Here is a 27,355-nt window from a genome sequence, read left to right as displayed (position 1 = left end):
TATGGGCCATTATGTTGGGTCGGTCCCACGCAGGTGCGTATGCATGTGGGCATGTGGGATGTGCAAGCATGTGCATGTTGACGGGGGGGGGGGGATTTATGTTGTGAGCTGTTCTTGTGTCACTCTGTCATCAAGGAGCAGGCTGACATTTAAAGTTTACTGGATGGGGGAGTGGCAATGTGGATTCTGACTTGTTTTTTGGTCTCTGAATATCCTGTCATGGCAAGGGTTGACAGTTAAGTTTGACTGGAAATATTCTGGTTCATTAGGACTGTAGACATTTCTTTAGGAACATGGGAAAGGTAGCTTTTCAGGTTGTTTTCAAGTATTTTGACAGGTTGATAATGGGATCTGAATGATTTTGTTTTTTCTTAGTTGTTTGAATTATAAATAATCAAAGGCAGCTAGGGATGACAAAGTAGACACAATTTATGGATAAACTTCTGTAATACTATAAAGACGCCGTTTCGGTATACATCCTTATGCCGTTGTCAAGCAAGACTGATTAGCAACTTGGGATGATAAATAGGGGTGTCACAGTTCATCCAAACATGATATTCTCAAATGATAGATATGCGATACACATGTACCTGTATCAATTCATATTTAGTCCTGTATTGTTTCCCACATGGGCCAATTCACTCAGTGATAGAAACTTACATGTTTAGTCCTGTAGTCTTTATGTACCTAACCATTGGGGACCGCCTCCGTGGTCTAGTGGTGGAGCTTCTCATACAGAGCTTAAGTGAGTGAGCGAGTGAGTTTCACTCACTTCATTCCCTGTCCGTGTCATAACAAAAGACTTTAAAGGATGGTACTTATTGTTACCCTGTCTGGTGCTTGTCATTAGATGGATAACACAAGGAGGGGTTGGCTCGGTGTCAGTATACTGTGTCTGAGTTGGATGTTTATGTTAAACTTTGGCAAGGTATCTCAGTGGGCTAGCACTATAAAATTGGCATCAGTCTAGACTAGTACAAGCAGCCCCTCACACACACATGACACTTCAGTATTATCTGAAATAATATATTGATTAAAATGAGACATATTTTGTTTAAATATACACATTTTTTTGTGTTTTGTCCTATGTAATATAGTAATACATGCGAAATTGTCGCGAATTAAGTATCACAAAGTGTATTTTATCGTGAACATAGTATCGCGATACATATATTAGAATATGTATCGTATCGGGACATAGTCGTATCGGGACATCCATGTAGAGTTATGTACTATTTACATGGCATCATTACCTGCTATCATGTTTGTGATGTCTATTGAAGTGGAGGCTGTACTCTACAGTCAGCTGCACTCAACTATATAACAGTGGCCTATTAATAATCTAGTCTGGGCCTGAAATACGAGTGCCTGGCTGTGTGGGCCATGCTCCACTTTGTCAGGTATTATGACACACAATCAGCCAGACATTGGCACTATCATCACTGGTAGCAGTGATCAAAATTAAGAGTGCATGTCAAGAGGTCCTTGTCGTAGCCCTGATGTTGAAGATAAAATATTGAGGGGCCCCTAGGCTCAAATAGTGTAGTAGCCAGGGCTGGCTATCGATACAGATCATAGAGATCGATAATAGCTACCTAAATATTGATCAGTTATCAAAAAATATCGAAGAAGTAACTTTGAGCGAATACGCAAAAAAAAGTCTGAAAAATATCGAGAACTCCACTAGTGAGTGCTGGCACATTTATGCAGGGGTGGTCGGGTAGTCTAGTGGTTAAAGCGTTCGCTCGTCACGCCGGAGAGCCAGGTTCAATTCCCAACATAGGTACAATGTGTGAAGCCCATTTCTGGTGTGCCTGCCGTGATATTGCTGGAATATTGCTAAAAGTGGCGTAAAACCATACTCACTCACTCATTCACATTTATGCAGAGATTACTTTGTGGACATTAGAGATATAACAGTTACTTTCCATCCTCGGCAATTGACAAAAAAAGACAATAACAAGTCTGCTTCGGTAAATTAAACTGTATTTCATCACAATAGTTTATTTAAGTTATTATTGATGACAACAATTTCATATTGATAATCGTTAATATTTCTTCCCATCGGCGATAATTCAGATTATTAATCGTTTTCTGCCAGTCCCCAGGACCCCCCTTAATTTCCTATACTAGGGACTGATATACAATCGGTTCCCATCATTTGTGTCAGTTAAAGCCGAGTGTCGGATTAACGAGTGTCGGATTAACGAGACTTGACTGTATAGTCCAGGAACACCAAAATATGTTTCCTACAAAATACAAAATTAAAATGGAGCCCTGAACAATGCCTCATTCCCTATAGCTGAGGCAATCTAGACTTGAGGTGGATTCTTTTTTAGTTTATTCTCTGGTCTGGGATGGACTATGTCATCTGCTCTTACAACAAGCATGGGGTACGTATGTGGGACTTATTCTTCCCCCAGGGGATGTATAATAGGGAGCAGGGTGAGGGACAAGATTTCAACATTTACAAAAATGGCACGATCTGATATCATTGTCTTTACTTCCTTAGTAGAAAATGTATTTGTTAAAGATTTTAGAAACTTTTATGAATTTCCTCGTAATGTGATAAGGACATGGGCTGTCAACTGTCAGAAACTTAACAGTGAAATATTTGACTTTTCGTCATATTCATTCCGATGCTGGCAAACAGGATGGAGAAATGTCAGTGATTAAGGATATATGCATTGCGCACTGCATGCATGGGGAAGTTATCAGCAGTATTAGTGTCCACTTGGTAAATAGTACTCGGTGACAGGATCATTTGTATGGTCATAAATATGTGCATTGATTTCCTCATTGAATTAGAATACCAGAATACTTTACATAGTGATATATCCTCCGACAGTTGTCAGACACAGAACTTTCCCCAAACATGTTGTGTAATCATTTGATGTAACCATCGTTTTTGCCCACAAGGACAAACAGGTCCTATATGCCAGTTGGTATGTCTTCTCTGCCAAATATTTCAGGGTGAAAAACAAGACAAGTTCAACGTAAGCTACAATATTTGTTTGATATTATGTTTCTTTAATGTTTGTGTTTATCATGTTTTATGCTGCAGAATATGGAAGGATGGAAAACAATTTTCTTATCTTGTTGGAGTTGTAAATCTGAGCTGTGACTTTGCCTTTTGTCTTTCATTGTCCCTTGATCGCGAATGACGAATGTCCAGATTGCTTCTTTGTGTGTATTGTAACTTTGATGTATTAATAAGCCCTCGATTTGAAAAATGAGGGGGTATAGCGATCAGCACGTCCGTCCGTCTGTCCTCTGTCGTTTTCTGTTTTAGGAGCAGACCCCCAAAACCATTGAATATTTCTTGTTGAAATTTGCTATGCAGATAATTGAATTGTTTTAGAACCTGAACAGCATTATCTTTTTCTTCACTTAACTTGGCATGTAGAGAAATAGAGCAGCTATACACTTTGTCCTGTCAATTCGTTGAAAATAATTCATCTGTAGAGAATATATGTGTGTATACGACTGGGACTTAAAAAGATACTGGTCTGATCACAAGATTATGTGGATGTATGTGAGACAGGTATGTAAGCATTGATACCCCTTTAATATTTGCATGACAGACACTCTAACCATGGCAGGGAAGAGAAAATTGTTATTAAATTACTATTCTTTAATCCATTGGATAACCATTCCATTGCCTGTCGCAGTAATTATGTCTCCCCCAGAATGGAGGGAGACATATTGTTTTTGGCACGGTTCCCGTCGGCGTTGGCGTCGGTGTCGGCGTTCCCACCGTTTCCGGACCATAACTCAGAAACCGTTTAATATTTTTTCGCGAAACTTTGTATACACATTAACCCAGCACTGAAGTGGTGCCTTTTGCTACTTAGAGATTTTTGACATTTTTATTTTTTCTTGTTTCCATGGAGATAACTTGAACATAGACTCTGAATGGGGGTAAGCTTGGTTTCCGGACCATAACTCGGAAACCGTTTAATATTTTTTCGCGAAACTTTGTATACACATTAACCCAGCACTGAAGTGGTGCCTTTTGCTATTTAGAGATTTTTGACATTTTTATTTTTTCTCGTTTCCATGGAGATAAGTTGAACATAGGCTCTGAATGGGGGTAAGCTTTGTTTCCTGACCATAACTCAGAAACCGTTTAATATTATTTCATGAAGTTGTAACATATTAACCCAGCACTGAAGTGGTGCCTTTTGCTATTAAGAGATTTTTGACATTTTTATTTTTTCTCGTTTCCATGGAGATAACTTGAACATAGACTCTGAATGGGGGTAAGCTTTGTTTCCGGACCATAACTCAAAAACTGTTCAATATTATTTCATTAAGTTGTAACATATTAACCAAGTCCTGAAGTGGTGCTTCTTGCTATTTAGAAGTTTTTCACATTTTATTTTTTCTTGTTTATGGAGACAAGTTTAACTTAGACTCTGTATTGGGATGGGCTTTGTTCCAGAACTAAACTCAACACCCCTTCAATATTTCTGTGTCTTTTGCTTAAAATGAAATTTAAGAATTTGATCTTTTCAATATTATTGAATTCAAAGCAATTCTAGAATTAAAATATTGTGAATTATTTTTGTGGGAATGAACAGATGGAGTTTAAAGTGAAGTAAACGAATGAATGGGGGTTAGGGGAGTGGGGGGAGACATATGTTTTTACGAGTAAAAACACTTTCTAGTTTGTATGGTGTTTTTATCTTGTCATTCTGCTTTATTTGCCCAAACACTATCAAGGACATATTGAACAAAGGTATCCAATGGCAATGGACCAAAAGTGTGGTATAAGTAGCCAAACTCTATTTCTGAATTGCACCAGACCAGGGGATATGTCATCTCCTGATGACTCTTGTTTATGATTACTAGCTACACTTCTTTATAACCAGACGTCACTTACTCCTGGGTTATATTGATATCCAATACATATTCATTATTCTTTTAATGATCAGTCAGCGATATATGGATATTCATGAACAAAAACATTTGGTGTCCCCTGTACAATACTTGTTATTGTTCACGCTGGTTGGAATCAGACCATGAACTTGGCCATGGCGCCCAGGATACAAGGGAGGGGGTAATGAAGTGGAGGAGGTGAAACTGAACAGATCCTTCCACGTTAATTTTGGCTGCCTATCGACTATAGTTTTAAAAAGATTTTAGGTTGTATTTTTTGTTATTGGGATCCATGTGTATTTTCAAAAGGATCGGTAGGCGTGTTTGAACTCGATAACCCCTGGATCTGCGTCCAAATTATCAGAAATTTGTGACTAAAGTGAACCACTTTGCTCAGAAATGGAGGATCATGTGTTTTTGTCAGGTATAATGACCCAGGCGCCTTGGCAATCTGAAGCATTGATAATAACAACATTTTAATCATATGCAGTTATTTTATCTCTCTAAGTCTTTTTCACAAAGTAAGAAGCTTTTGCAGAAAGCATGTATATGATTTCTGTATTTCCAGTTGTAGCTGGTTCCTCCTGTTTCTGATGATGCAAGGGCTTTGTGCACATGTGGTGCAGTGCGCTTTCCCATGCAATGTGTGCACCACATTCAGAAGTGATTAATCTTTGTCTTCATTTGTTCCACAAGACAGATTCAGTTTCACATATGATTTGGTGATTATCAAATGTGAAGTAATGTGTTAGTGTCTGATAACAAGTTCATATCAAAGGTTGCAACAAATCAGAACTTGTTTCAATGACATTTGTTATAAAAATAATACGTGACATAATGTATTTTTGTGTGTCAACTGGAGTTTTCGATAATGTAGTGTTTGGTTGTTTCTTGTGGCGTCTAGGTAGACTGAATGGCACAGATTGTGGCTCATTATATCACTCAGTGGTTTTACTGGTCCGACGACACCTACTTATTTACATTCCATCATGAAGCTTTAATATTGCTGACTGCACTCACTCACAACTTTGAAGATTTTTTCCATAAATATTTAGCAGCTGTTACGTTATTTGGGTATTTGTATGGCATGAGAACAGAGTTACCTACCTTGATAATGAAATTACCAAGCTCCTTCCCAGCGCGTGACACCTTCGTTACACTCTCGGTAACACGGTGTGGGCGCGGCCATTACAAGAATCTTGAAATTTGCCCTCTAACCCCATATGTAGTAACGTTTATACTTTTGTTTATGTCTTTGGAAATGCCATCATATTTCATTTTGAAAAGGTTTACGACTGACCATGTTTTCCAGATGAAGTTACTTTGTTGTTTTAATAATCAGATTGGTTTGAGATTGCAGACTAACGGAAAATGAACCAACTTCTCCCTTACATTCTTACTATATCAATAACATGATAGTTTTAATGAAATTGAAATTGACAAAGAAAGAAAGTAATTTAGCAGGGGTAAGTGTATTCGGCATCACGACAATCGTCACTTGTTTGTAAACATAACGGTCATTCGGTTGCGAGTTCAACTCCAAGCATGGTTGGGGTTACCTATCACAGTGGGGAGTTTTGACTGGTGGCAGCGATAGTATAGAGAGCTCGATCTGTGAACGGACTATCGATGTGAGGAGCTTGTGAAATTACCTCCCTTTGATAAAAAAACTTCAAAAAGGAAGCGGGGACTTTGAGAACCAAGTAAATATTAAGTTGTGGCCTTATAAAGTATATCGAATTTGATTTGATAATTTGCTGAATTTGAAACAACAATATATTTACCAATCAGCAAGCATGTGAGATGCTAACCTGAGCAAACTCCACATGGTTCCCATGCTCTGTGCCTGTGTCTTACATTGCATCCTACAGATGTTCTCATAAGGAAAAGCCATTGAAACAGGATTCAAGAACCCTAAAAAAATGCCCCATCTTTTAACCCTGCAGTTGCTAGCTGATTAGCTATTACTTACAGACCACTGTTTTACAATATGTGGGAACATACGGAGAGATTGTTTGGAGTCATACGACAACAAAGACTTGCTTGTTCTAGCAACAAAGAAGATGTCGGCTAAATGTGTATTCCTGGTGTATGGTGTATCAGCTGTTGAAAAATATAAGAGCAATTCTTCCTCGAATTTGCTGTGAGATTAAGTTTCTCGAAAAAGTGAGGCTGGCAGATAAGATGTTGCTGTTAGTAGATCAAAAACATTTCCCAAACGTGTTGGAACGAGTCTTCTTAGGATGTCAGAATAAAACCTTACATGTGAATTAGGACGCCCTCAGTCATTATTGCTCAATCTAGTTGCAATGTTGATCAACTAGGACTTTGTCGTGTGTATTTTTATGTACTGATCGTATGTTTTTTTTGGTAATGACGTTATTGAGCATGGTGTGTCATGGCCATCATTGCCGGAGATGGGAAACTTTGCATAAAACATGCAAAATAATAGGAGGAAACGGGTGTTGTTTAGAAGAATCTCAAATACTTTTGAACGTCATGGATCCATTTTTACTTTGTATCCTGCTGACAACAATGTTGGTGCTGCACCAATGTCATTTAAAGCTGTCCTCCCACACTTACACTGAGATGCTCTGGTGTCACTCACATTCTGTTCACAGCAGTTTTAAGACCAACTCAATCATCTGGGACTATATGTAGGCAGTGTCCTGGTAGCTGCTGACATGACTGACAGGATGATCAAAGTGGCATTAAACTCTGGCACTCGTAGGGCGCTATATGTAAGCAGTGTCCTAGTAGCTACATGATGTGACTCAGATACTGATCAAAGTGGCATTAAACTCTGGCACTCGTAGGCAACTATATGTAAGCAGTGTCCTAGTAGCTACATGATGTGACTCAGATACTGATCAAAGTGGCATTAAACTCTGGCACTCGTAGGCAACTATATGTAAGCAGTGTCCTAGTAGCTACATGATGTGACTCAGATACTGATCAAAGTGGCATTAAACTCTGGCACTCGTAGGCAACTATATGTAAGCAGTGTCCTAGTAGCTACATGATGTGACTCAGATACTGATCAAAGTGGCATTAAACTCTGGCACTTGTAGGGCGCTATATGTAAGCAGTGTCCTAGTAGCTACATGATGTGACTCAGATACTGATCAAAGTGGCATTAAACTCTGGCACTCGTAGGGCGCTATATGTAAGCAGTGTCCTAGTAGCTACATGATGTGACTCAGATACTGATCAAAGTGGCATTAAACTCTGGCACTCGTAGGGCACTATATGTAAGCAGTGTCCTAGTAGCTACATGATGTGACTCAGATACTGATCAAAGTGGCATTAAACTCTGGCACTCGTAGGGCGCTATATGTAAGCAGTGTCCTAGTAGCTACATGATGTGACTCAGATACTGATCAAAGTGGCATTAAACTCTGGCACTCGTAGGGCGCTATATGTAAGCAGTGTCCTAGTTGCTACATGATGTGACTCAGATACTGATCAAAGTGGCATTAAACTCTGGCACTTGTAGGCAACTATATGTAAGCAGTGTCCTAGTAGCTACATGATGTGACTCAGATACTGATCAAAGTGGCATTTAACTCTGGCACTCGTAGGGCGCTATATGTAAGCAGTGTCCTAGTTGCTACATGTGACTCAGATACTGATCAAAGTGGCATTAAACTCTGGCACTTGTAGGCAACTATATGTAAGCAGTGTCCTAGTAGCTACATGATGTGACTCAGATACTGATCAAAGTGGCATTTAACTCTGGCACTCGTAGGGCGCTATATGTAAGCAGTGTCCTAGTTGCTACATGATGTGACTCAGATACTGATCAAAGTGGCATTAAACTCTGGCACTCGTAGGGCACTATATGTAAGCAGTGTCCTAGTAGCTACATGATGTGACTCAGATACTGATCAAAGTGGCATTAAACTCAGGAACACGTAGGGCGCTATATGTAAGCAGTGTCCTAGTAGCTACATGATGTGACTCAGATACTGATCAAAGTGGCATTAAACTCTGGCACTCGTAGGGCGCTATATGTAAGCAGTGTCCTAGTAGCTACATGATGTGACTCAGATACTGATCAAAGTGGCATTTAACTCTGGCACTCGTAGGGCGCTATATGTAAGCAGTTTCCTAGTTGCTACATGATGTGACTCAGATACTGATCAAAGTGGCATTAAACTCAGGAACACTTAGGGCGCTATATGTAAGCAGTGTCCTAGTTGCTACATGATGTGACTCAGATACTGATCAAAGTGGCATTAAACTCTGGCACTCGTAGGGCGCTATATGTAAGCAGTGTCCTAGTAGCTACATGATGTGACTCAGATACTGATCAAAGTGGCATTTAACTCTGGCACTCGTAGGGCGCTATATGTAAGCAGTGTCCTAGTTGCTACATGATGTGACTCAGATACTGATCAAAGTGGCATTAAACTCTGGCACTCGTAGGGCGCTATATGTAAGCAGTGTCCTAGTAGCTACATGATGTGACTCAGATACTGATCAAAGTGGCATTAAACTCTGGCACTCGTAGGGCACTATATGTAAGCAGTGTCCTAGTAGCTACATGATGTGACTCAGATACTGATCAAAGTGGCATTAAACTCTGGCACTCGTAGGGCGCTATATGTAAGCAGTGTCCTAGTAGCTACATGATGTGACTCAGATACTGATCAAAGTGGCATTAAACTCTGGCACTCGTAGGGCGCTATATGTAAGCAGTGTCCTAGTAGCTACATGATGTGACTCAGATACTGATCAAAGTGGCATTTAACTCTGGCACTCGTAGGGCGCTATATGTAAGCAGTGTCCTAGTTGCTACATGATGTGACTCAGATACTGATCAAAGTGGCATTAAACTCTGGCACTTGTAGGCAACTATATGTAAGCAGTGTCCTAGTAGCTACATGATGTGACTCAGATACTGATCAAAGTGGCATTTAACTCTGGCACTCGTAGGGCGCTATATGTAAGCAGTGTCCTAGTTGCTACATGATGTGACTCAGATACTGATCAAAGTGGCATTAAACTCTGGCACTCGTAGGGCACTATATGTAAGCAGTGTCCTAGTAGCTACATGATGTGACTCAGATACTGATCAAAGTGGCATTAAACTCAGGAACACGTAGGGCGCTATATGTAAGCAGTGTCCTAGTAGCTACATGATGTGACTCAGATACTGATCAAAGTGGCATTAAACTCTGGCACTCGTAGGGCGCTATATGTAAGCAGTGTCCTAGTAGCTACATGATGTGACTCAGATACTGATCAAAGTGGCATTTAACTCTGGCACTCGTAGGGCGCTATATGTAAGCAGTGTCCTAGTTGCTACATGATGTGACTCAGATACTGATCAAAGTGGCATTAAACTCAGGAACACGTAGGGCGCTATATGTAAGCAGTGTCCTAGTTGCTACATGATGTGACTCAGATACTGATCAAAGTGGCATTAAACTCTGGCACTCGTAGGGCGCTATATGTAAGCAGTGTCCTAGTAGCTACATGATGTGACTCAGATACTGATCAAAGTGGCATTTAACTCTGGCACTCGTAGGGCGCTATATGTAAGCAGTGTCCTAGTAGCTACATGATGTGACTCAGATACTGATCAAAGTGGCATTAAACTCTGGCACTCGTAGGGCGCTATATGTAAGCAGTGTCCTAGTAGCTACATGATGTGACTCAGATACTGATCAAAGTGGCATTAAACTCTGGCACTCGTAGGGCACTATATGTAAGCAGTGTCCTAGTAGCTACATGATGTGACTCAGATACTGATCAAAGTGGCATTAAACTCTGGCACTCGTAGGGCGCTATATGTAAGCAGTGTCCTAGTTGCTACATGATGTGACTCAGATACTGATCAAAGTGGCATTAAACTCTGGCACTCGTAGGGCACTATATGTAAGCAGTGTCCTAGTTGCTACATGATGTGACTCAGATACTGATCAAAGTGGCATTAAACTCTGGCACTCGTAGGGCGCTATATGTAAGCAGTGTCCTAGTTGCTACATGATGTGACTCAGATACTGATCAAAGTGGCATTAAACTCTGGCACTCGTAGGGCACTATATGTAAGCAGTGTCCTAGTTGCTACATGATGTGACTCAGATACTGATCAAAGTGGCATTAAACTCTGGCACTCGTAGGGCACTATATGTAAGCAGTGTCCTAGTAGCTACATGATGTGACTCAGATACTGATCAAAGTGGCATTAAACTCTGGCACTCACTATCTACCTTGTCAGTCATGCCTTGAGGTGGGGACCAGCAGATCTCAGGAGGGATTCTCAGAACAAACTTTAGAGAAAAATCCAGTAGATCTGATATGTGAGTTATGTCCGATATATGTGTTTCTTATACCCTCCACCAGTCAGCACAACAATTTTCTGTGATCAATTGGATTCTGTAGGCTCACGGCGTCCCATTAGGACATTCCTCCGGCAGCGTAATGTGTCAGGTGATCCTCTTCCGGCAGCGTAATGTGTCAGGTGATCCTCTTCCGGCAGCGTAATGTGTCAGGTGATCCTCTTCCGGCAGCGTAATGTGTCAGGTGATCTTCTTCCGGCAGCGTAATGTGTCAGGTGATCCTCTTCCGGCAGCGTAATGTGTCAGGTGATCCTCTTCCGGCAGCGTAATGTGTCAGGTGATCCTCTTCCGGCAGCGTAATGTGTCAGGTGATCCTCTTCCCACAGCGTAATGTGTCAGGTGATCCTCTTCCGGCAGCGTAATGTGTCAGGTGATCCTCTTCCGGCAGCGTAATGTGTCAGGTGATCCTCTTCCGGCAGCGTAATGTGTCAGGTGATCTTCTTCCGGCAGCGTAATGTGTCAGGTGATCCTCCTCCGCAGCGTAATGTGTCAGGTGATCCTCTTCCGGCACACATCAGAAGAGAGGAAACAAGCAGACAAAACAATAGACAGTAACTTAAAACACTTGGCCAGTGTGCTTCATCCAAAACTTGAGAAATGTGAAGTTCCCACCACACTGTTAGTGAGGCCATGTGTAGCAAATATGGCAATGACAATTACTAATCAGACCCGTTCACAGAGCTGATGCGAGCTGATGCGTTGTGTTGATATGGATGTTGACATCAGAGAGATGGAAGCCTTTGTAAGTGGATCACCCAGCAATGATTGTTGTCAGATGTCCTTGAGGTAACATGTCCTGCAACCATCCTGACACTAGATATGCTCAAATTTCAGAAGTAGATGAACATTTAGGACAGGAAATCCTTGTCTTTGATAGTTATTAAGAGATTTGTTGTTTATTATACACTGGGGGATGGTTGGAGCGTCCTCTTCCTCGCCAGGGATTCGGGGAAAGTATGGGACCAAGTACCCAGAGCTGCCTTAAACAAGGGTCAAGCGGTTACAAACAATGAGTGCCATGGCTAAAAGCATGTCACTGTATTCTGATAGACTTAGTCTATGGAAACATTTCTTTAAAATAATTGTACTTCTTTTCCAAAAGAACCTTTCCTCTTCTGCTGTGGATATATCAAGGAAACTAGACATGGTTTACTTTGATCGAGACTTTTAGTTTTAGTAAACAAATGTATACTAGAATATATATTCCACAGTCATGATGAAGGACTATACTCTGATAGCAGCGATGGTTACTCATGATATCATTGACTGGTTTGCTGGCCCAGGCAGGTTTATGAGGCCACCGTAAAGCTAGAATGTTGCTGGAATATTACTGATTGTGCTGTAAAGCATCCTCTCAACACCACCTACTGCATTACCCGCATGGCAGCCTTGTCTCCTGTATCCCACAAGGGAGGCTGATTGTCGAAGATGGGTGTACCTTCACATGGCATGATACTCCTGAAGCTGTATGGGATTTGTTTCTGGTTGTCTAGCATCCTACCTGTGTCTGGCCCTTCATGTGGATTGTGTAACACACTTCCTCATTTTGCAGGTTGGACCACACATGGCAGACAGTTCCTTTGTAGTCAGTCTTGTTTTGGTGTCCCAATTCCCTGGTAAATGAGATACGTGCACATACAGCCCATTTGTAATTGTACCACTTTATATCACTGCTGTCAGTGTGCTCACAATTGTACTGTATTTGTACATTTGTATCCACCATCGGCACAGTGTACAAGTCAACTGTATTCCATCTTGTCCAATTTGGAGTTGTTTAATGGAGCACAATTCTCAGAGAGGACATTTTCAGAATGTTGTTAATGAAATAGGTTATTTGACATATTAATTCCAAATAAATTCCTAAGTGAGTGTTTATTAAAAACTACCTATCCCACTTCATCTTAACTAGGCAAAGATTCGTAATACATATCTGGCATATTTAGTTTTGTCATTGTACCAAAGCAGTAAGTGTTGCCACCACTTTCATACTGGCACTTCTTCTCGTTCAGTAAAGACCATTATCATATACCCATCAATGATGTGAGGTATTTTGCATGTGTGATAGAGCCAACATGGAGACGGTCATATCACGGGGTGTAATCACCAGACCCGTATTCCAACCCCTGCTGGGCTGATATGGCATAACAATGCATTTCAGTGGGCAATCGATATCAACCCGAGGGGTTTGTTTGTATGTGATTTGTAAATAATCGAGTCTGGATCAGACAGTCCAGTGATTGATATCATGAACATTGCAATTGGGATACAATGACATGCATCATTGAAGCCAGCAAACCGGGCCACCGGATCTCGTTAGTCACCCCTAATGACAAGCATAGTCGCCTCTAAGACAAGCATGGGTTGCTGAAGACCTATTCTAATCTGGATCTTTGGGTCAAGCCCAGGTGGTAAGAAATTAGAGTTACATCCCTTGATGCGTCGTCTGCTCAGCAAGCTTTCCTGTGACAATGTCTTCCCAAAAAGGTGAACATGTTTTACTAGCTCCAGACCTATGAATTAAGATTACATTACACCATCCAGCAAGTCAGCAGCTCATTTCGAACTTGAAGTTTATGTAAATTAACTAAATCTTGGAAGAACACTAGTCCCTGTAGATTTACTCTTCTCAGTCTGACAGACTAGTGGCCATGTTTAGAATATTTCAGGTTTGGTTCGTTACTCACTTGATATTGAGATTTATTTTCAATATGGCAGTTTTATTTTTCGTTTACTTCATGAATATGATAAACCTACCACATAGAAATAACTGATTGACCCTGTCTGGTGTTGAGACAATTTTTCTGAACAGCGTTCTGTGAAACATGAGTCAGACAGTCGCCACAGCCATCCTGCAGTGCATCAGCGTGGCGACAGTCTTATCACCCTTCTCCCATGGAGCTCGGGGCACTAGCACTTACCCACAGAACACTGATAACTTTTGAACTATCTCACTTCATTCTTTTGGCCAAATGTCTCATGTTTTCTCGAAAAAATTTAATGATTGTTTCCAAACACTTTTCGTCTTACTGGAATTGATTGTATCAACCGTACGCTTCAAATTAAAAGTTTAAGGAGTGTTTATCACTGCTAGGTAATTATTGGGTTGTAAATAATTGTGCACATGAGCTGTGACAACCCTTGGAGATTACTTTCCTCCAGACTGGTGGCTGATGTCAGACTTGTGCGATACCCAATTATCATCATGACTTACAGCTATCATGATTTATGACTATCTGTTCTTATCAGGACTTTCAATTTTGAAATAATGCAAAACCAGCTGTTTGTGATTCCCTTTCAAAATGCGTAAAATGTTAAAAGTGAATTTAAAATATTTCGTGGCATATATGTGTCTCATTGAATATTCAACATCGGTGAGCCAGGCCTATGCCATTGAGAGATTTTAGCAGCACGACTGTCGTTGCTCCCATACTTTAACATAGGCTTAGGTAGTCCTAGTGCTGAGTTCTCATTGTGGAACAGGGCCCTCAGGGGTTCTGTCTCCTAGACCCTTGAGAATTTTTTTTTCAAAAGTCCAACTCAAGTCTAGAATGATTTGACAAGTCTAGATTGCCCCTAATCTAATTAAGGATTGTTTGGGGCTCCATTTGAATTTTTTATTTCAGTTTGTAGATATATTTTTGAAAAAGATAACTTTATTTGTGGGACTAAATGTCAGCCTAAGGTGTGTGTCTTATGAGTGTTGGGTGACATTTGTTGCTGGTGTGGAAGATAGTCCAAACAAATACCGACTGATGTGTAATTCATGGGAGTCCCTCACAGTACTGTTTGTACTGAGTGCTAGCAGATATATGGAGTAGATTAAACAGACTGCGGCGTCCACAGATTTATGACTGTACAACTTTCACATAGACCTGCTATAGCCTTTGTACAAATGTACCTTGAAGATGCTTATTCCTATTGGTTATCTCAAGAGCTCCTACTCTTTTCACTGTATTCAATTGGGGAAGCAATCAGTCAGGGATGTTCTCATTAAAATCCATTATGATTCATAAATATAGCAAAACATCTGTCTCAAGATGAATGTACAATGAACTGTTGATTAGCTCTGATAGCTAAGTTACTTGTGAAGATCCGGGTTAGAGTAGGTCTTCAGCAAACCATGCTTGTTGTTAGAGGTGACTAACGGGATCAGTTGGTCAGGCTTGCTGACTTGGTTGATGCATGTCGCGTAGATCTATGCTCATGATGTCAACCACTGGATTGTCTGGTCCAGACTCGACTATTTACAGACCGCTGTCATATAGCTGGAATATTGCTGAGTGCGGCCTTAAAACAACGAACAAACAAACAAACAAACTCTAGGTATGTGGTTAAAGTCATCATGCAAAAGGCTAAGTGAGTGAGTGAGTATGGTTTTACGCCGCTTTTAACAATATTCCAGCAATATCACGGCGGGGGACACCAGAAATGGGCTTCACACACTGTACCCATGTCGGGAATCGAACCCAGGTCTTCGGCGTGATGAGCGAACGCTTTAATCACGAGGCTACCGGACCGCCGCAAAAGGCTAAGTGGCTGACAAGGTGTGTAATAAGAGTTCATGAAATTGGTGATTGTGTGATTTGTGTGATCTGACTGTGTCCTCGCACTTCAGTGGTGTGCATCTCTGATCACTTTGGGGAACTACTGCATGGCAAGCATGGCTGTTTATCAAAGGCCACCACGATATAACTGGAATATTGCTGACTGCCATGTAAACTAACATTCAATTGGCAAAAGTACCTCAAATATCGGTCAGCATGGCTTGAACTCTTTTTTGGGGGGGGCCACCATGTCATAGCTGAAATATTGCCGACTGTGATGTAAAACAACATTCACTCACTCACACATAAAGGAAAGTAGGGCTGGGACGGGTAACTCAGGTACCCGGGTCAGGTGGGTACTGAGTAGGACCCGGGTACCCACAGGACTACCCAGACCCGTGGTTAGTCACTTGATATATTGTTTAATGACAAAAATTAACAACTCTATGGTTACACTACAAGTCACTAATGCTCGCATTTCTTTCTGACTAAGCACCCATTCCTTCTGATTTTTCATATGGTTGAATAAAGACATAACTTAATTCAGCTTCAGTGTATGAATGACCAGATTCTTTATTACATGTATCTAAATACGTTTTGCCAGGGCTATGCTAAAAATGTTCCCAATCGGACATTTTGAGACATCGCCTGAGACCTACAGTGGGTACCTGGGTAGGGTAGGGTAATAGGGGGTGGGTACCCGGGTAGTAAATTTGGACTCGTCCCAGCCCTAAAGGAAAGTACCTCCTATAGGATGGGTGGGCAATCTGAAGTACAGCATCATCGAGGGGAGCAGCGTGATGCTGCACAGCTGCACAACCCTGACCATGTTAGAGAAAGTGCAGGTTACTTGTAAGATTCATGCTGCCTGCAGCAACAAGGATGAAGAAGACGTTGACAGTCCTGTGATATTAATTATTCATATGAAGTTTTGCATGCAGCATGGGCCAGTCAATGAGACCAAGGGCCATTCATCGTTGGAGATAGCCTCGTAATTGACAGCAGCTTGTCGCCCAAACCGTATCTCATAGCATCCTTTTGTTTCCTTGTCTTTAGACCTGTGACATTTCTATTCTCAGTGTAACAGGCCTGTCTCGTCTTGCATATTGCAGACTTAGAGCTGTATTCTCAATATCCAAGACTTTTTTCATGGGTAATTGTGGAAAGAGCGTTATTGGCATTCTCTGGTGTGATATTGCTGAATATTTCTTTGTTGACTAAAATCATGTTCACTCACTTTCTCAAGGCCATGTATTCTCAAGGCTCTAGGGGCCTTTATTGTAAACAAATAATTTTTGGTAATTTTTTTTTTGAAATATGGAGTCTCAATTTAGAACACTGCCTATCATATATTGTAGCCTTACCTTTAGACTAACACTTAGTCAATGAAAACATTTCTTTAAAATATTCTTAAAAAAAAACCTTTCCTCTTTTGCTAGAGTTTGTTTAGTTTGATCTAGACTTGCATAGGCTTTTAGTAAAAAAATATCTATATATGTATAAATTCCACAGTCATGGCGAAGGACTACCTAGCCTTGTATTCTCTTCTCTAGGCCCTTGTGTTCTCTTCTCTGGGCCTTGTATTTACCTCTGTGAGCCATGTATTTCCTTCTGTGGGCCTTGTATTCCAAGGCGTGTAAAGAGTGGTTGGGTAGCCTAGTGGTTAAAGCGTTCGCTCTTCACGCCGAAGACCCGGGTTCGATTCCTGGCAAGGGTAGAATGTGTGAAACCCATTTCTGGTGTCCCCCGCCGTGATATTGCTGGAATATTGTCACTCACTCACTCACTCTCTCACTCACTCACTCACTCACTCACTCACTCACTCCAGGGCGCCTATTCCTTCGTCAAGGCCTGTCTCGCCCACCGTACATGTGTGAGCCTATCCAGTGTCTCACAGCCTGTTACTGTTCATATTGATATTCCTTCTACGGGATGTTCAGGAAAACAGATCTATCTTTCTACCATATCTAATATGCTGGCCTTTCTGAAAGTGACAAAATTGTTGAACTGTCATCCAAGTTTTTCATCATTTACGGAACAATATCTCAATGAAGTCACTTTCATATGGTCTCCTTTATTGAAAGGAAAATATTCTCTCTTTGAAACGGCTACGATAATGCTATTATCATGACTTCTGCTTCAATTGAGTATCACGAGTATGTCAACTGACACCCTATCTGTCAAACTGTAGGCAGCATAGATTGTGTGAGAAACACTTACTGAATTTCAATACCAAGTCATTGAATTGCTAAAATATCATCGACCATATATTGGCCTATCCTTGAAACAGGTAAATACCCAACTGTATTGACCACATACAACAGGGACTGTTTACCAAGCCCTCCCTGTACTCCTCCATTCATACAACAGAGTGAGCCGGAGAGGCACATGTGCTGGGAGTGTTTCCGCCTCCACTCCATGTGTTTATATCAACCCTCCCTGCGCCCTGATTGGCTGCTATTGTTGTAAATGGGTCAGACCTGTCAGCGTGCTGCCTGCCACAAAGGCTGCTAGAGGTTTGGAGGAGGGACACACGGTCCACTGGTGATGACACACACTTCCCTCCACGAGCTGGAGCAAGAGCAGCAGGCAGGTCACACGGTCACACACCACTAGAAGCAAGGACAGCTAGTGGACAGTCCAGTCTTGTGTCCTGGTGTGTATTGGAGTGATATCACCCACATGGATTAAGGGGTCTGGACTCGGGGATGAGTCGGGGAAAGTTACAGAGAAGGTAAATATTATCATGTAAGGAGTGGAAGTTTGTGTTATTGATTACGAAGCCTACCTGTGGTATTGAACTTTGACTGTGGCAGGTTGGGTCACATGGTTCATGTCATGGACGGCCAAGAGGTGAGGCAGGGCGTGGGCAAGTCAGATGTGCGCTTTGTTATTGTTTTGGACTTGGGTTTGCTTGTTTGTGGTGACAGCTGACAGATTAGCTTGCCATTGATAATACTGTTTATCATTGGATGGACAAGTTACAAACAGTGTTGCGCTTGTGACAGGTTCATTTTGAACACTAAGTCAGACCATTTAAATCTTACACGTCAGTCAGTGTAAAGTGCCAGGTTGAAATGATGATAAATAGCTGTACATTTTCTTATAGGCTTTTCGGTTTTGTGTGAATGTTTTCAATGTAACATTAACCTTTGTGAAATATTGGACAATCTCAGCCTGATGTCTGTCCCATGATTGAAGTCAAGCATCCGTTTACCAATTGTTTTGTGTCTTTTTTGCCATGGGACATTACTCAGGCTACAACAATATGCCATCTTTGTGAAAACATAGTTGAAGAACAAGGTTTCTGATTGACGTCAAATTCAACATTGGGCCACACTTTTTTAAGTTTGTTACACGGTTGTATTGTAGCTTTTCCACACAAGGTCGGTCGAAATAAAAATAAATGTCAATTATTTTTTAATTTTTTTTTTAAATGAAAGTCATTCTGGCATAGAGTTAAAACTGCAAGTAACCTCTTAAATCACTGAGAGTAGACATGGAATTTATATAAAATTATAACATTTTATTTTGTATAAGAGAGTCTTTATTACTTGCAGGAGACATAATAAAAATAAATGTTTCTAGGTTTTATTTCTTTCTTGGACTGGTTGCTTTCAGTAGGGTCGGTGGGCCTGGGAAACCACAAATAAAAAATGTGTGGCCTTATAACAAAAAATGACAAATGAATTTCACATCATTGTCAGATTTGAGAATTAAGAGGGTCCTGAGCTTGGCAACTACAGTATCTGAATCTAGGAACCTGATAATATTTCAGCCTTTAACATTAGGGTTATGTCAAGGACCTCCTTGCTTTCAGACTTATTTCCCCACACTGATTGTGTAATGGTGACGGTTCCCAGTTAAGCCTGCTGTTACCTGAGTCTATGTAAGGCAAACTATATGTTTACTTACTGTGCATAGTATTACCCACCATTGACCTCACACGGTGTACACAGCTGGGTGCAGGTGTTCATCAATATGGTTTGATTTAGAAAAGATTAATGGGCGTCCAGGTGTGATTGTTAAAGTACATGAAGAATGATACATCAATTATTACAGATGGAATGTCGAAATCTATATACTTTTTATACAAATATTACACAGTTATGCCAGGGACATGTTGGCTGAATCATTACAACCCACACAGGAGATGTACCAGTATATCTCCTTGTCTGTACCCCACAGGAGTTGATGTCTGTGATAGCAATCAGATAATACGTAATCCTTCTTATCCAGTAAAAGTATGATTTCAGAGATAATATACATGTTAGTGTTTATGAATACATCTATGATATCATTCAATGGAAAATAACATCCATGATATCATTTATGGATATTTGAAATTCATGATATCATCTTTTAAAAACCCATACACCCATTTCATCGTTAGGTCACACATTTTTTCTTTTCGTTTCACGGACATGCACCCCCCCAACATAAAAATATATATTTTCCTGCTAGTAATATAGGCCCACTTATACAATAAAAATAGTTATATATAGAGGCCACATGAAATCCACAGCAGAATTATTTTCTTATAAATAAATAGATAACTGACATTTTTATCATTAAGAGACTAAAACCATGAGAGCACTTTGGGTAAAATGTGTGTTATGTAATTCTATGAATATAAGACCCATGGTATTCAACAATATTAAGTCCATGATAGCATTAAGAATATTTATCATTTAGCAACATGAAATCCATGAAAAGATTCAAGATAATTTATTGTACAAAACACACTAGGGGCTGGGTACAAAATCTATGCTACAAATATGACATATTTTACAGAACTCATCACAGTAGGACTTCATAGAGGTTAATAACAGCATGTATAGGAATTATGTTGCAGCAGTTGATGTATCAGAGATATAAAAACACTACCATTCAGGAAATATACAATACGTGTATATTCAAATCATACCAGAGATATAACACCATAATGTTTTTCCGAAATCCATGATTTCTATTAGGAACATAAAAGCAGCAGTGTCATTCAGTGAAAATATGATCAGTTTCCTTGCTGCTTCAGTAGTTGAGATGGTTTTGAAATAGCTACAAGGAAATACAATCGCAAACATTCCAGTGTGTCATATCTAAAAATAAAATTGTCAATAAGGCGCATATGAAATTGACAAAGCTATACGGCAAATAAGGGATTGTTGGTATTAGTCACTGTGCTCTGTTTTCTTTGTCACAATTCCTTTATTACTGTCTGAGCACATGTTATAATGATGAATTCCTTTTCCTTTATCCAAGAGGAAGTATGGCACTTATTTCTTTTACTTTTATACACATTTCTGTCCTGGTCAGAGAGTAGATGCTCACTTTAACCCACTCCACTGTAACTACACATAAATGCACATGGAGAAAAGACCTGTGAAGAACTAGGTTAGTTTCGGTCTTCAGCAACCCATGCTTGATTTAAAAACTACTATGCTTGTCGTAAAGAGGCGACTAATGGGATCGGGTGGTCAGGCTCGCTGTCTTGGTTGATGCATGTCATCACTTCCCAGTTGCATAGATCGATGGTCATGATGTCAGTCACTGGATTGTCTGGTCCAGACTGGATTATTTACAGACTGCTGTCATATAAGTGGAAAAAAGCTGAGTGCAGCGTTAAACAAACAAACAAACAAAAACATGGAGAAAGGTTAAGCATATCTTATTCTTTTTTTAAGCGTCTTATCCAGCCACGTTATTTGGAAGACCTTTCATCTGCATCTCTTCATCATATATGACTTAGTACATGCGACCATGTGAAGAGCATAAGAGATCTTGTAACGTGTCAGCAACGAGAGTAGATGCTCGCTGTTGCCACTACACCACAAATATATACACAAGGAAAAAGGTTACGCATATCTTATAACATCTTTTCCTGTAATAATATATTTAGAATACATTTGAATTTGTTTACAAGATGTCTTACTCATATCGAAACACAGAACCCGAAACCTATTATGTGATGACATGTTTTGCAGCAATTGCTATCTGCTTCATCTGCCACTTAGCATCCGATGTGACTCATGTGGGTGACCTTGTACCACCTTTCCATCAGGTATTGTGGCATCTAAGACATTTATGAAAATGAAGGGTAGATGGGTAGCTTAGTGGTAAAGCATTGCTCGTCACGATGAAGACCCGGGTTCGATCCCCGACATGGGTACAATGTATGACATTTCTGGTGTCCATGATGTTGCTGGAATATTGCTAAAAGTGGCGTCAAACCATACTCTAAGATGAGGATGATGTCATTTCTAAAAGTTACATAGAAGTTGTGAATAAGATATGTTCATATATTGTTCAAACCCATTGTCGTGTCGTTATCTGAATCGAGAGGTGACCTGATGCTGCTGTGGTCATCAAGGGATGCACATAGATTCATTCTTGTTGTTTCCCATCTCCACCCCAGCTGTTGGGCTTCATTTACTGCAGGGACAATTTTATTGTTAGAATGAGTTTGTTATATTTATGCACAACTTAATGTTTGTGGATATGCTGTGTTTAGTAAGTCATATTTGAACAAATATACCAAAGTTTGTACATAAAATGGTGAAGAGAATGGGAAGCCTTTAATTACTAGCTTAGTGGGTAATGTGTTTGATTATGTAAACAGTGTTCAGGTCTCACATGAGTACAACTTAAAGTGATGTCTGTAGTGTTTCTAAAACCCAGCTCTTGCCTTGGGAAGATGAACTCATTAGGCCTGAGATGAGTCCAAATTTAACTGACCCCCTATTAACGCTCCTACCCGGGTACCCGCTGTAGGTGTCAAGAGTTGGGTACAAAGCGTCAGATTGGGAATTGTTTGGCAGGCAAAGACTACTTAGATACATGTATAAAACAATCTGGATCATGCTTACACTGAAGTTGACTGAAGCTTTATCTTTACTCAAACATATATCAGAAGAAATGCATACATGGTAAGAAAGAAATGTGAAAATTAGTTACTTGTGGTGTAGCCATGAAGTTTAATTGTCATCATTAAACAATATATCTTGTGATTAACCACGGGTCCGGGTAGTCCTGTGGGTACCCGGTTCCTACTCGGACCCACCCGACCCAAGTACCCGAGCTACCTGTCCCAGCCCTGCAACTCATGTACTCCCAAGCTGTATAGAAAAAAGGTCAGATAGGCCTTTGTCAGTTTTAAATTCTCCACGCTATAATACTCTACTTTATCTATAGACAGCTATATATGCTCTTTAAAGGTTTCTTCTACAGCGAATGACAAAAAACTCCACATTACAAAGAAAAGTGCTGTTTACTCAAGGAGAAAAAAGCTTCATAAAGCTCGCTTTCAGTGCATAGACTTAATAGAGTAGATTACAGGGGAGCTTACAAGGTATCTAAGCTGGGTGACTAGATCCTGAGCTCTAGAGACAGCAGTTAGAGAGAGGAACCCTTTGTAATCAGTACCACACAGAGCCCACGGAGCAGGGGGCGATTTACTGGAGAGTACCCCGGCAACCTGTATACACAGACCCCCCTGAGACCCCCCTGAGACCCCCTGAGACCGGGGCATTGTGGCTTCCGATTATCCTCCGCTCATTGTCCGCCCATGGGTATAAAGAAGCTGATTGTGGAGGTGTATGTACATAACAATATTGTGGAAGTGACACTGATGTAAATCACTGTAAGAAGTGGGGGAATAAGTCTTCAGTTTCACTCTACTGCAGCTTGAGGCCCTGCTCTACAAGGGGATCTTAGTGCTAAGTAGTCGTAACTCCTATTCTTAACATGTACTTACGATGGCCATAGTCCTGAGAGTGCTTGGTGTGATGGGCCTCAGGTAATGTCTTTGTAATGTAATAAATTACTATTAAGTTTGTATGATGTTGAGTCAAGGATGGCAGTCATTTTTGTGAATCAGCTTTAGACATATCTATCTCTTTTTTTTTGTGAAGAAGGGATTTTGACACATTTTCGCAAAAATACTATAAATTTGGTGATCTTTGAAGTAAGCTAACCATTGTTTCTTATTGAAATCAGTTATTTAGATGCGTTTGTTGAATTGAAACTATTTAAAAATCTCAAATTCCTGACAAGTTGCACTCAAATTATTACTTGTGAAATACACTTTGTACCACTGAATTAATATTTGACCAAATATGGCATGCTTGTATGCAGTGAAGAACTGCTTTGCACATCAAATATGACTAATGAAGTTAGGGTTCACATCAAACTCAGGAAATGTTTCTGTTTCCTCAGTGTTCTCCTGGAATGAATTCAAGTAGTGATGTGTATACAGCTTATCTCACTAACAGTCAAGTGAGCTTATGTCATGGCTTGTTTTGTCCGTTGTCAGTTGTCTGTCATCTTCTCATCCAAAACCGCTGGACCATTTTCTGCTGAAAATGGAATATAATACGGTTTCATTCTCTTCTCAAAATGTAATTTTGATATGTTTAATGTCTTTTGAAGTTGCATGACTGAAGAAGCTGGGCTTTTTAGCATATATGTTTCTCCTAATGATGACATATTTTGTTCAAATCATTGGGATTTTATTGTGTTGTTTGTGAAACAATTGAACAGAGTGTATGGCATTAGTAAAGGCTTAGAAAGTATAGAAGACACAGTTGAAACCTTTTCATATTTGTTAATTTGTTTGGCCTCAGCATTTATATAGAAAATATTTGAATAGAAATGCTGACAGTAAGTTTTGTTAAGTGGCTGCCTTTGTTAATATTTTAAACTGTTTACTACAATTCCAGGTGAGCTGTCAGCATTATTCCAGCTATATCACAACAACTTTCAAATAGTCAGCAAGGCACACCAATGGTTGACAGTATGAGCACACAACAATGGGTGTGAGTGATTTCAAATTCAAAACAGACCGCCTCCGTGGTCTAGAGGTAGAGCATCCGCCCGGAGAGCGGAAGGTCCGGGGTTCGATCCCCGGCCACATCATACTAAAGACGTTAAAAAATGGTACTTGTTGTTACTGTCTGGTGCTCGGCATTAAGGGGCTTAAACAAGGACTGGTCGAATACTGTTTCTGAGTGGGGTATTCATGTTAAACTGCGGCATGGTATCTCAGTGAGCTAGCATTATAAATCAGCATCAGTCTGGACTATTTCAAGCAGCCACACACACATGCATGCACGACGCTATATACCAGTAAGTGCAATAATCTTGGACGCAACGTTAAACCCCATTTCACCTCACCTCAAATTGAAAACACTTCAGCAGTATTTCAGCCATATCGTAACTATCACAAGTATCACAACAGCTAAACATGCATTGCAGCATAATAACTAGATTATCACAGAATTTATGTACAACTAGTATATAGAAGTTACCTCTGTTGCTGGACAGTACACTATAGACTCTGGGCTATGGAAAGCCAGCAGCCAAGTCAGGCCCCATGCTATGCACCATGGGGTATGAGGACACTGTCAGCCAGGCTACACATTCAGGCCACCCAAGCCTTGTTTTAGTTGGCGTCTGTTATGACAAGCAACAGACAAGCGGACGGAGATGCTGGGGATGTAGTCTGATCTGGAAGCCCCTAAGGTACTTCCTCTCTTAGATGTGAAGATCCAGGTTAGAGCAGGTCTTCAGCAACCCATATTGGCCATAAAAGACGACTATGCTTGTCTTAAAGGGACGTAACGGGATCAGGTTGTCAGGCTTGTTGGCTTGGTTGATGCATGTCATCATATCCCAAATGCAAGTTCAATGATCATGATGTCAATCACTGGATTGTCTGGTCCAGACTCGATTATTTACAGTCGCTGTCATATAGCTGGAATACTTTTGAGTGTGGCATTAAACAACAAACAAGATGTGGCCTATAGATATTGCTAAAAGTTGTATTTAATAAGTGTGATGCTGTTGAGACTAAAATGTTTCCCTCTAATCAATGTGACGTCAATGTTCACTAGACTAAATGTATGTTGTCCTTTTTTCAGCAATGTATCATTTTCAGTTTTCTGTCTCACGCAGCAGGTCTTTGGGTAAATAATACATGGGAAGGATGGGTTACTCCATGTTTTGATGTGAAGTGGAATCCTATGACAAATAAATCTAATTTGCATTCACTGTACCATATCATTACGAATAGAAGAATAACATGTAGTGTGATCGCGTGTAGTTTGCACAAAGAAGATGCAGAAGCTATTTGTGGGGCCCCAACTTTTGAAAGGGGTTATCATTTAACCTGTGTGCTGAGCAAGCCATTGCCATGTAATTGTGTTATTGCTCAGTTGGGAATTGAAGACACCGCAACTTCTTTTGTCTCCAGAATTGAAATCATGCATTAAAGTTTGACAAGCTATTTGTATGTGACACCTCACCTCCTGTTTAAATGTTGACGTTGATGGATCATTTTCTCATAAACAGCAGTCGCATAACCTGCCAGACTGGTATTCATTGTTGCAATAGATTGAACACGATAGATTAAATACAGAAACCTGACTTTTTCAACCTACATAAACAAGCACTGTTAATTGGATCTATGCTGCAGGGTGAATTCACTGTAAGTATTTTCGAAATGCAGCTTGTCATGCCGAGGGTGTGTTTGATATATAGGCTGGTACATTGGCCTCACTATGTGAAATGCTGGCTGCGTAAACCACTCAATGAAGACCAAGGTACCATTCCAAATTCCGATCTTTTCACTATAACGATTGAACTCCAGTACAGTGATGTAGGCTCACAACAATCATAGTGTTAGATGGCTAAATGAAATGGGATGTTGGACCTGTTCCACAAAGTGATCGTAAGTCTATGTTAAAGTATGAAAGTTACGATTGCCTTAGCACTACAATTGCTTTGTGAAACGGGTCCCTGGGCCTCTGTCCACAAAGCGATCGTAAGTCTAGGTAAAAGGATGAAAGTTACGATTGCCTTAGTACTACGATTGCTTTGTGAAATGGGTCCCTGGGCCTCTGTCCACAAAGTGATCGTAAGTCTATGTTAAAGTATGAAAGTTACGATTGCCTTAGCGCTATGATTGCTTTGTGAAATGGGTCCCTGGGCCTCTATCCACAAAGCGATCGTAAGTCTATGTTAAAGTATGAAAGTTACGATTGCCTTAGAGCTACGATTGCTTTGTGAAACAGGGCCCCGTTCCACAAAGCTATCTTAGGGCTAAGTTGATTGTAACTCACTAAGTACGCGATCTTAAATTTTGGCTACGATCGGCCGCCCGTTCCACAAAGCAATCTTAACTAAGAGAGTTGTAAGTTAAGATCAAAATGCTAAGTTGCTCCGGACCAACTTAGGATCGCTAAAATCGATCTTAAATATTGTACCATAACAACAAAGATGGCATATGTTGACTTATTATTATATCAGATAACATTCTGACAGTCCACAGCTCACTTACTTGTTAGCGATGTCCTCCCATATGCAGCCTTTCAGCTTATTGTAACGGTAGAGCTGAATGAGGAATTCAGTGTCGTGTGGTGAACAGCCACCTCATCAACAAGGACAGCGATCTCGCTTGCTGAAAAATTGCTGCGACGAACGTGTTTGACGCCGACAGAGGTCTGCGATTCAGCCATATTTCGACAATGTGTCGTCTGCTAAACATGACCAAGGGAGGCCACTCTTAGGGAAACTTTCGTATCTTCA

The 27,355-nt window shown here is 40.5% G+C and overlaps 1 protein-coding gene across 4 annotated transcripts in view; it reads left to right on the top strand.

Annotated features, from left to right (window-relative positions):
- LOC124139637 (kelch-like protein 5) overlaps window positions 1-27,355 on the top strand; it is a 195,268-nt gene that overhangs the window by 78,143 nt on the left and 89,770 nt on the right. The window contains exon 1 of one of the 4 annotated variants that reach the window (XM_046506882.2): window positions 18,278-18,506. The exons of the other annotated variants lie outside the window; for them this stretch is intronic. Within the exon in view, the coding sequence (XP_046362838.1) occupies window positions 18,481-18,506 (26 nt within the window). The 5' untranslated portion in view covers window positions 18,278-18,480. Of the gene's footprint in view, window positions 1-18,277; window positions 18,507-27,355 lie in introns of those variants that run through there. 4 annotated transcript variants of the gene reach the window in all.

The sequence above is a fragment of the Haliotis rufescens genome, unplaced genomic scaffold (assembly GCF_023055435.1).
Source record: "Haliotis rufescens isolate VD_foot unplaced genomic scaffold, xgHalRufe1.0.p SCAF_7, whole genome shotgun sequence".
Taxonomy (NCBI): Eukaryota; Metazoa; Mollusca; class Gastropoda; order Lepetellida; family Haliotidae; genus Haliotis; species Haliotis rufescens.
This window is presented reverse-complemented; position numbering and strand designations above follow the sequence as displayed.